This window comes from Adiantum capillus-veneris, chromosome 1, assembly GCF_014529385.1.
Source record: "Adiantum capillus-veneris isolate H3 chromosome 1, ASM1452938v2, whole genome shotgun sequence".
NCBI lineage: Eukaryota > Viridiplantae > Streptophyta > Polypodiopsida > Polypodiales > Pteridaceae > Adiantum > Adiantum capillus-veneris.
The window spans coordinates 6,039,134-6,050,229 of record NC_140931.1 but is presented as its reverse complement, the minus strand read 5'-3'; the positions used below and the strand labels follow the sequence as shown (position 1 = coordinate 6,050,229).

The following is an 11,096-nucleotide window of genomic DNA, read 5'->3' as shown; positions in this document are numbered from 1 at the left end:
AGTTGATTAAGTATAATGATTATGTTGCTACCGCTAATTAAATTCACCCTTTATATTCTCAAAGTAGTCTCATAAAAATGCTCACTCTAATTCTCTTAATTCCGCTATTCTCAAATTTCACGGGCCATTTCCATTACAACTCATCTCCCAAAGCTTCATAACTAGTCACTAAAAGTCACATTCAATCATTAAGACCGCCACTTCTCACTATTGATCTTACAAACTGTCATGACTCTTCAATTGTATCTCACATCAATATCTAAAGAGAGCCTACATGATGCAACAAGCATGTAAGTCTTTGCCATCTGTGAGTGATGATGTGATTTACACAGTCATTTGTCTTCGTGATTACGTACAATATCTTCAATTGTATCTCACTTCAATATCTAATGAGCGCCTACATGACGCAACAAGCATATAAGTCTTTGACATCTGTGAGTGATGATGTGATTTACACAGTCATTTGTCTTTGTGCTTACATACATCTTCAAAAGATAAGAGTCTTTACAATTGCTATCCATATAACATAATTCACCGTGCCAGGAATGCTCTAGTGTACAAAGCCAAAGAGAACAAAACTAAACATAATCCCTCTCATAGTTCTCTCATGTATATATCAAAAATAATCTGCCTCTTTTTCTCAATCCAATTTGGCTAATCCTCCTTTTTCTGAACTTTCTTTGCCTTGACAGCATAAGGTGCAGCATCATAAGCATACTGTTGCATAAAGGCAAAGAGCACCATCTCTACACAAATCAAAAGGTTCTGGATTGCTTCCTCGATCTGATCCACTTCCAACCATATGTGGTGAGATCGAATGATGCCGACTGCAACAAGAATCTCCAAGACTATACCCTAAGAGCAATTTCCAAAAACCACAAATGGGTGTCATCATACTTACAGTCCTATGCAGCCCTTGGTATCGGCGGACAATGTACAATTTGTAATGCAAAGAGTCATCATACTAATGGTGAGGAGGACTTACTTGCCAGAATGAAAAGAACACAATCCCTTTGACGCACATAAACTTGGCCAGAGGACTGTGGGGGGCTAACTCCTTCGCGAATGCATGGTAGAAAAGCACCAATGCATAAAGAGCCAGCGAGACCGACACATTGAGCACAATTGTGACAATCGTGCTCGTGATTCCCTTGTACACTCCTAACACCTGCAAAGTAATCATCAAGGCTGAGAACACCGGGCGAATGATGACAAACTGCCATGTCCACCACTTGAGAAGCTTCAGCACACGTTGATTGAGGTGCATGGTGTGAGGCTGCGAAAATTGGAGCGTCCAATGAGAAATAGTCAGGCCAGGCTATTACTTATCGTAATTATGAAGGACAAAGCACATCTAATGAATATCCATAAACCATCTTATGGAAAGACTCACCACAAATAATGTCATTGGAAAGGACACGTGAATGGGGCGCCCTTTAATGCCATCGGGGACGATGCTCTTGCTCATTGAAATGTTCAAGAAGCTATACATTAAGGCCAAAAACTTGGCAATAACCTGCCTTAAGACAAACACATATGTAAAGATCTTGTCATGATCATGCTAAAGAGAACGGAATTAAGCGTTGTGAACAGATCAAGTAGCCAGCTTAGCTAAAACAGCCTTTCAGAAGACATGGTTTAAGACACGCTTTGTGGCTTCAAATGCCAAAACTTGCAAGTGAAGATAGATTATTTAATAGATGCCCCACAAATTCACAATAACAGATTAAGCATCAAATGTATGCTTCTCTCTTTGCTCGTAAAGGTTTTCGCTAAATTGCAGAAACTCAGGCTCAAGGGCTGTGAGAATTCTTAATGTAGCAGACACACTTGACTCCCTGCAACATGCTAATTGCCTGAGTGATACCAATCTGAAAGCACCAGCTAGCAACCTCCATAGCTGTGCTCTCCAAGTAGCTCCCTTGAACCCTCATCTCTAAACCCATAGGCTAGAATTTGGCAAATCTCCATCAAACTGTCTCATCCTATATATAGCCCCTGAGATGCCAGCTCCCCTTAGGGTAGGAACGTTGTCCTGACACATTGAGCACATAAATCTCAGCGAAAAGGGGAAAGTTCTGTTAGTACCTAGAGAGCTGCTTTGTAAACTAATAGCATGATCCTAGCCGCACGCTTCGGTGCTCTCACCATTCTACCCTAACCATGTGTCTGAAGCACACCCCTGCACATTGCTAGGCGCGAACAGGGCCCCTCCCATAGTAGTGTCCACAGCACTCTCCAAATCAGAAAGATATTTATCCTGGCACACATAAAACCATTCCATACAGCAACTACACATGGCTTCCTGTTAAAATAAGACGACGCTGCAAATTTAGGCGTCCTGCTATCGAGTTGACTTGGGAGCACTGCAACTAAGTGTGGCAAAGCCATAGGGAGTAAAACCTATGCCGGTGCCCCTTTCATCTGGAAGGTATGCAAATCACCACATTCCTTTTTTTCCTCTTACATCTACGACTGTCATTGCCGCTCATGCTTTATGATCCTCATCATTTCTCGCTGCATGATATTCACTACTGATGCCAAGCAAGCAAAGGAACCAAGATCCGAGCATATCAATTCTTCACTTACACGTTTTCCATGTTAACACTTGACTGAACAGACAAAAATGGACGATCCATGCTTATATGAAGCCAAGGAAACCATCAAGACATACCAGAGCCTCATAGCACTCCTTAAGTGCCTCAAGGAAGGAGAAGAATGCAGTGCTGCCGCGTATCTCAATGAGACCAACAAGGGAGACGATGCCGTAGAGAGGTGCCATGAGCGCAATAATGATGATGGCCCTCTGCTCTTTGGGGTTGCTCCAGTGGCGCAAATGCTTGGCTATCAGCTGGATGGTGAGCAGAACTGACAAGAGCACGCACCCACCTGCCTCAAGGAGAGTCCATTCCCGTCGCCCCAGGCCTGCGAGACCCAAGCTATCCAGTAAACTCTCCATCGATATATCTTATTTTAGCTGTTAAGGGCTTGAAGGCTCCGCGATTGTCGTCAGTGTGCGTATTCGTATGTGTCTCCTACGTTCACCAAAGATGTGCCGCTTGTGGTGGTGTGTGTGTGTGTCTCGCTTGAGCCTTGAGGGTGTGCAGAGAGAGTGTGTGTGTGTGTGTGTGTGTGAGAGAGAGAGAGAGAGAGAGGACACGATCTTTGTACTTCCAGCGAGAAGAGCTTGCTGCTGAGAGTTCTTTTTGGGCGATCACACCAAAGAGCAGAGGTCAAATTAGGCTATTGACCTTGTCCTCTACGGGGCCAGCTAATTAGACAACCAAGATTTATACAAAAATCTAAGGTTGGGTTCATAAGAACCCAAAAGAAGAACAAGTGTGCCGTCATCTCGTTTAAAGGACGTTACAAGTGGGAGAATGATAAAGAGAGAGAGGTTGAGAGCACTGCTTGAAAAAAACTTTTTTCCAAAAACTTGGCAAACCTACATATGTGAAACAACAATGGTAAATTGACAAAATTTGAAGGGTTTTACACCAAACACGCTAATTTCTTCAAAATTTTGTAGGTTTTCTCACCTTCAAATATAAAATCTAGAGGTAAATTTAAAAATTTGTAGGTGGCATTACAATATACCTAGGTTTTTTTTTAGCATTGGTTGAGAGAGACGAGTTGCAATTCTAGCAGGTCGGAGGAAGAGAAGCTCACCTTGCAGTCAACCATCTCTAGCCACATAGAAAAGACACCCCTGTGTGCATGTTTTCCATCATGTGGTCTAAACCTAGCTTAAGGTATCCATTCCGATATGTAACTAAAATGCCCAAAATCTACCTTGAAAATCATCGATGTTTATGTGACTAGAGAGCTTTTTGGCACTTATTCTTAGAGGTTATTAAACATGGGAATACAATCTGCCAACGAGCTCTGCCAGAATCTATAGCTCCACATGGATGAGGCTTAATAGTGATCACCATCTCCAAGGAGCCAAAGGTTTTCATCATACCATTGTTTGGTGCAGTAATTGTCCTTGCGGATCAAGAGATGGGTTTGCAAGTTATGTCACCGGCGATGAATACAAGCATGGTGGAGTTGTACTTAGTGTTCGAGAAAAATGTGTCTCAACTTAATGTCATGTCGTTTTCAATTTTCAAAATGCCGGTTGAGGGCAAGGGGAAAATGAGAAAATCCCTCTTAAAATAGAGAAAATAGTGTAAAAACCCAAAAACAACATAATTTTTTAAAATTTCCCCTTGGCAAATTCAAGGAAAGGAGTTTTGTATGTTTGGGAAAATGATTTTTCCCGAACATTGGTCGTACTACACAACAATGCATCACCCTTGCTTCAATTACAATACCATATTGTCTATGCTGCCAGTACTTTAAACTTTAGCACTTTCGATTGGTTTATGAGCCAAGTTTATTCACGTGAAGTCAAATATGGATGCATTACTAATATTATAAAGATCCATTTTTGGCTTTCTAAAAGAAACCCTTAGTGTTGTATTAGGTTAGGGATGTGTTAGGTTACGGAGACTCCTTTCATTTCACATCCTAACATGTCTGGAAACTTACCTTTCATTTCACATCCTGACATGTCTTTACTTTTCTTGAATTCTATTGTTGGAAACTTACCTTTCATTTCACATTTTAACATGTCTTTACTTTTCTTGAATTCTATTGTTTTCACTGCATGAAGCATGAAGGAGACTTACCTTTCATTTCACATCTTGGTATGTCTTTACTTTTCTTGAATTCTATTGTTTTAGAATGCTAAAGTGAAGCTTTACTTTGCATAATTCTAATAAATTCTATACACGCACATATATATTAATTAGTTCTTTTTATTTCACTTTTCATTTCACAACTTCACATGGCTTTACATTTCTTGCATTTTATAGCTTGATTCCAATCAGTGTTAACGTTCCAGAAAGTCTCTTTTATTAAGCGGTTGTTGATTGAGTTTCTTCCTCACAAAGAAGAAAATCAAAAATACTAGAAGAAATTTTGAGATTTGCAAAAATTTTGGACGACTTCTCACATATTTCATCGGTTTTTCTTCCGTTTACCATGGTTTGCAGTTAGCTAGTCTCGATTTTCAATCGACTCAAGACTAAGCTGAGGCAATCCTTTCCCAAACACTGATACCAGTTTAATTCAACCTAAGAATTTTATCACTTTCTTATTGTTTTTGAAAGCCGTCGCGACCCTTTCACTTGTTTTCTAATGAAAGCATAACTTTTCCTATAAGGAAAAGATAAAGTTTCGTGGTTTTTAGCCCACCAAAAAACTAACACACACCAAAGACTTGACTTAATTTATGAAGGTAGGCCCCACTTTGCATTCACAATCTCACGATGCACTATGACTCTTCATTGCACCACAACTGCATGGTGAGTTTTCAAGGCATCTTTAGTGTAGCTCTTTCCATTGGAATCTTGACAAAGCATAAGAGCCACCTTAGACTAGCAGCATGTAGATTTTATGTACCAAATTGGCTAAGGCCACATAGAGATTTTCCAAAGAGGGCATTAGGATGTGGTGCTCTCTATTCATAGCTCATGTAGGGAGCCCACCATTGTTGAATCCCAAGAGGTATGGATTTAAGTTGTTTTGGAAGTGTATTTGTAACTTTAATTGCACTAATAACTTGTGCGTAGCGGAAATTGATAACATAGTGAGCATTTCATTAAGAACAAGTTCCTAATGAGCATAGGGAGAGAGTACTTAATTTGAGAAAGCAACATAGCAATTTACACCTAGCTAATTTGGCATTGACAATACTTGAAAAGAGAGAGAAATAGAACACTTGACAACAGTTGAGGACCGGATTTACATGGAGCCGGTCCCCCCTCCATAAAGGCTTTGTATTATAGCTTCTCCCATCAAAGGAGACTTTACAATCTTTGTGTTCCTTGATAAAACTAGTTGGTGTAATGAAGATGGAAGCTTCATACACCAAATTATGCTTGAAAAACACACCTAGTGTCCCTAGCCTCAGTCCCAAGACCTCACACACCTTCAAAGTGGTGAGAGCTAGCAGGGAATGAGGATAGATTGAGAGGAAGAAGAGGTATCTTACGAGAAATAAGTATTCTCCTCACATAATCACTCTAATAGCATAGCTTAGCTTAGTAATTACCATGGTAGAGGAGATGGGCATGCCATTGAAGCTTGGCTCTTGGTTGGATTTGCATTCCATAGCCAAGAATTGTTGGTGTAGGCCTCTACTTCTCAATGCTTGGAGAAGGAGATGGAGTTCTTCTTGCACATAGGTGTGTGTGTGTGTGTGTGTGTGTGTGTGTGTGTGTGTGTGTGTGTGTGTGTGTGTGTGTGTGTGTGTAGCATTGTGTTAGTGTAAAATGCAGCCCCTTCTCTCATCTTGGTCGACCCCTCTTGCTAAATGCCGATGCTGGCCTCCCATTGGCTCCTGTAAAGCTTAGCCAATCACACATTAGAAGCATAGTTTATAGCCCTTTCCCCTTTTGTGAGAGCTTTAGGTATTTAAATACTTCATCTAAACTCTCATTGGACCTTTTTGTCTTCTGGCCAATAGGAATCAGGCAAGCCATTAGGCTGTTGGATGCTCATTGGACCCCTTGGTAGACTGTCCAATAGTCTTCTAGGGAGCTTAATTTCTATTGGTTCTTTAGCAAGATTTTTAAAATTGACTAGACTAAATTTACTCTAGCCTGATTCTCATTGGTCCACCTCTATGGCCATCCAATAGGATTTGAGGAGAGGTTGGGGGCAACTGGCCTAGGAGCTTGACATGTGTCCATTATTCCCTTTGTGTAAAGGGGGAGCCTTAGAGTGTGTGTGTGTGTGTGTGTGTGTGTGTGTGTGTGTGTGTGTGTGTGTGTGTGTGTGTTTCTCTCTCATCCCTTACAATATGGGCTCGCCCCCTCCTTCCTAGGGATGTGGGAAGACTTTTTAGTCTTCCCATGACCATCCAATTTCCCTTTGCTTTTGCCATTGGATAAAAGATTTAATTTTTGGAACCTTGCCTATGGAAGTCGTAATGGAGCTAAACCTTAGGTCTTTTAAGCCCCATTGAAGCACATTACTCTTTTGCAGGCTGTCGCCCTTTGGATCCCTATTTTCCGTCCTTTAGATCCCTGACAGAGACCGGTTTGGCTGCCTTACCAATATTCTAGCTTTTACTCCCGTGGTACTTCCCCGTATTAAATGATCAGTTTTACATGAGAAAATCATTTGGGAGTATTAGATATTAGTTTTTATGACATTTCCTCTCTCTTGAAATCATAGTCATCCTCGATTATGAGGTAGAGATGATAAATCCTAGTCATTAGTAAGTTTGCTAGTGGATAGAGGACCCCTATTTTACCCTATGACATCGTCCTAGAATAGATGACTAGTCCATTTGGTGCTTGAGAGTGTTAGCTTCCGCAAGCATGTCTGCACATTAGTTCGTATCAATCTTCCATAGTAGAGTGAAGGTTTAGGTTATCCTTTAATTGTATGCCTTGCATCCATCTAGCATCTTCAAAATGGTAATTTTTAAACTTGATAAGATATCAGCGGATAGTCGTACCGCCTCATAATACCTTGTCTTCGTGTCAAAGAATGGACTCGGGTTGTAGCACCTTTTCTTGGTCCTCGATCTCCGATGGGTCTTCAATAATTGCATCTTGAGGTGGCTCTCCTTTGTAAGGCTTTAGTAGGCTCACGTGGACAGTGGAAAGCATTTTGTATGAGCCAATGGCTGGGAAACTTGAGTTGATAGGCCATCTCATTGATTTGTCTAAGAATCTGGAAGGGACCATAGTACCTTTTTGATAACTTAGCATAGTACTTTTGGTGTCCTGTATGATTCTTGCCCGTTGTGTGCCTTAATCGAGCCTTGGGAAACTTGAGCAAGACCCAATCATTTTGTTTAAAGGCTAGGGCTCTTTTGTGCTTATCAACAGTAGCCTTTTGCCTTTGCTGTGAGATGGATGTAGCATCCTTAATCTTTTGAAAAGATTATTGCAGGTCTCGGCTATATTCATATGCAACAAAGATCTTCCCATGTACCTTGAGTAGCAAGGGACTTTTTGATCTTCCCTCTATCACCTCAAAAGGTGCTTTTCCCGTGGAAGTATGTACAGTTTTATTGGAAGCATACTTCACTAAGGGTAAGTACTTCTCCCATTGGGACTTTTGTTAGGAAATATGACGTAGCTAAATAGATATTTGAGTAGATTACTTAATGGAGAGAGATAGATTTCACACACACGAAAGTATAGAGTAGAGAGAGAGAGAGAGTACACACGATATACGTGGTTCACCCAATGTGGGCTACGTCCACGAAAAAGTAGCCACTCAATGGCTTTGGTACTTCAAAAGAAGAAGTAGTTTACAAAGGGATTATACTCTTAATAGAGATCCCGCCTTGCTTCACTCTCACCACCTCACACTCACCTTGTTGCATCAACTTCACACTATGAAATGTGTGTAGAAATGGCCTCCTTTTATAGGCCAAAAGGGATGCCCTCTCTCATGAGAGGCAGCCATGTGTAGCCGCCCTTTTGTAGATAAGTCCAAATCGGACCCTCCAATCCGCCTATGTGTGGCCGCCCTTTAGAAGACAAGTCCACTTTTGAATTCGGCCACCGGCCATCGGCTATTGACTTCCGACCACCGGCCAACCGATCGGTCCTTTTTCGACCACTTTCCGGCCCCGCCGGCCGGCCATAATATTCCGATGAAAAGGAATATTCCGATGAAGAAAAAAAAGTCTCGGGGGCTTCCGTCCCTAACGCCCCTAAAGTTGCCCCTGATTTTTTGGCCGTGAAAATTTTGGTTTCCGACGATTGATTTTTATTTCCGGCGAGTGATTTTCCTTCATGCACGACGGCTTCTCCTCATATTGGGGGCCTTACAAATGTGCGCTTTTATCACAAAAAATTACAAGGGGTAAATCAGGCTCTATACTTAACAACTTTTGATCTACTTCTATGACATAATCTTTTTGTAGATCAAGAATGGTTAAGTTAGCTATCATAAAATCTAATATCTAGCTTACCCAAATGATTTTCTCATATTAAACTGATCATTTAATGTGGGAGGATAAATGGGAACAAGAGTTAGAATAGAGACATGTGCTTCTAAACCTATCTCAGCAGGGGACCAAAAGGAGAGATGGTTGCATCTCAATACGGGTCCAAAAGGAGATGGTCTACCAAAGAGCAATGTGCAATAAGTGCTTCTAGACTTATCTCAGCACGGGACCAAAAGGAGAGATGGTTGCATCTCAATACAGGTCCAAAAGGAGGCAGTCTATCAAAGAGCAATGTGCATCTAATGGAGCTTAAAATACCTTAGTGTTAGCTTCATTAAAGACCTCCAATGGTTAGTGTTAAAAGTACTTTGACCTTAAGCAAGCTAGGGCCGAGCTTGAGGTGGGAACCTGACCTAAGCTTGCGGTGCTTGTCGTGCTTGATGACTAAGGTGCGTGCCTAATGACTAAGGTGCTTGAGGTGCCTTTCGTGCTTGATGACTAAGGTGCTTGTCATACTTGATGACTAAGGAACTTGAGGTGCTTGTCATACTTAATGAGGAAGGTGCTTGAGAAGCTTCCCATGCATGGGGAGTAAGGTGCTTGAGTCAAAAAGAGACCCTACAAACTTAATGAGGAAGGTGCTTGAGAAGCTTCCCATCCATGGGAGGTAATGTGCTTGAGTCAAAAAGAGACCCTACAAACTTAATGAGGAAGGTGCTTAAGAAGATTCCCATGAATTTGGGGGGGGGGGGGGGAGTGTCTATTTTCAAAGGCTAAGAGGAGTAGCAACTAAGGTTTTGAATTGACAAAGCATACACTAAGTAAACACATAAGTTTAATTAACATGGCTGACAATAACCAAGAGAGTAGAATGAATATTGATAACTTTGATTTTGCACATAAAGGTGTCAATGATTATGTCCCCATGTTTGTTAATTATCTTGTTACTAGTGATAGCCGGATTTCGAAACCATGCCCGTGAGAACCACACCCTAAGAAAGGGAGGGTTTGTTACAAAGAAAAAAAAAATCAAAAAAAGGTCTTTACCATTCACCATACTCTCCCCCCCCCCAAGGTTAACCACCGGAATGGCGCCGCCAATTTGGCCACACCCCTCCATTATCACCACAAGACGATCTCTCTCTCTCTCTCTCTCTCTCTCTCTCTCTCTCTCTCTCTCTCTCTCTCTCTTACTGCCCGGTCCCGCCCATTTCTCTCTCTCCTACTCTGTCGCTGCATCATCCGGCCCGGTAGGTGCCTTGGTATCTCTGTCACACTTCAGTCACGGTGGGCCCCCATAGATAATATCCTCTCTCTCTCTCTCTCTCTCTCTCTCTCTCTCTCTCTCTCTCTCTCTCTCTCTCTCTCTCTCTCTCTCTCTCTCTCTCTCTCTCTGCTTGTCCACACTCCAGCCATGGCGGGTCGTACCCCCACCTCCTCTCGTCCACATTCCCTTCGGCCTCAAGCTATCCCCTCCCCCCCCCCCCCCCCTTTTTGGCGGACCATTAGCCTAAACACCCCCCCCCCCCATATCTACACCTAGCTCTCCCACCCTCTCTCTTGGAAATAGCCACAGCTGGCCTTAGGGCAAGTATCACCTCACCCTTCCTCTATCTCTCTCACCCTCTCTTCCCTCTCTCCTCTAACTCCTCCCAACCCCTATCCTCTCTCTCCCTCTCCTCCCTTGGTGGGAACCACCCCCTTACTCACTCCCTCTCTCTTTCTCTCGTTGACTAAGCATACCGCCCCCCTCCCCTCCTTGTTGCGCCCGCTGTCCATACCCCCCCGCTCCCGGGCCTTGCGCTCCTCCCCTCCTGCCATGCGCGGTTTTGCCATACACCACATCCCAACCCTATCCCCTCACCCCCCCCCCCCCCCCCCACTCTCACTCTCTCTCCCTCGCTCTGTCTCGCCCGCAGGCGGGCTGGCTCCACACACCCGCATGCGCTCTCTAGACCACACCCCGTTCCTGCACCGCTTGACACACACGCACCCACTGCGCACGTGCACACACACACACACACACACACACACACACACACCCCTCACCATCCTCACCCCCATCTCTGTGTCGCCCACTGCACTGCCGAAAACCATCGAAAAAAACTAAAAAGAAAAAAAATTTATATATATA

At 42.9% G+C, this 11,096-nt stretch overlaps 1 protein-coding gene across 1 annotated transcript; it reads right to left on the bottom strand.

The window, feature by feature from the left end:
* Nucleotides 1-360: 360 nt before the first annotated feature.
* LOC147464249 (uncharacterized) lies at nt 361-3,234 on the bottom strand. Its single transcript, XM_086513767.1, has 4 exons — nt 2,675-3,234; nt 1,394-1,516; nt 986-1,276; nt 361-855 (listed from the first exon to the last, which is right to left on the bottom strand). Exons 1-4 carry the CDS (start codon nt 2,957-2,959, stop codon nt 655-657), a joined length of 900 nt encoding a protein of 299 aa, XP_086369893.1. The 5' UTR covers nt 2,960-3,234; the 3' UTR covers nt 361-654.
* Nucleotides 3,235-11,096: the final 7,862 nt, after the last annotated feature.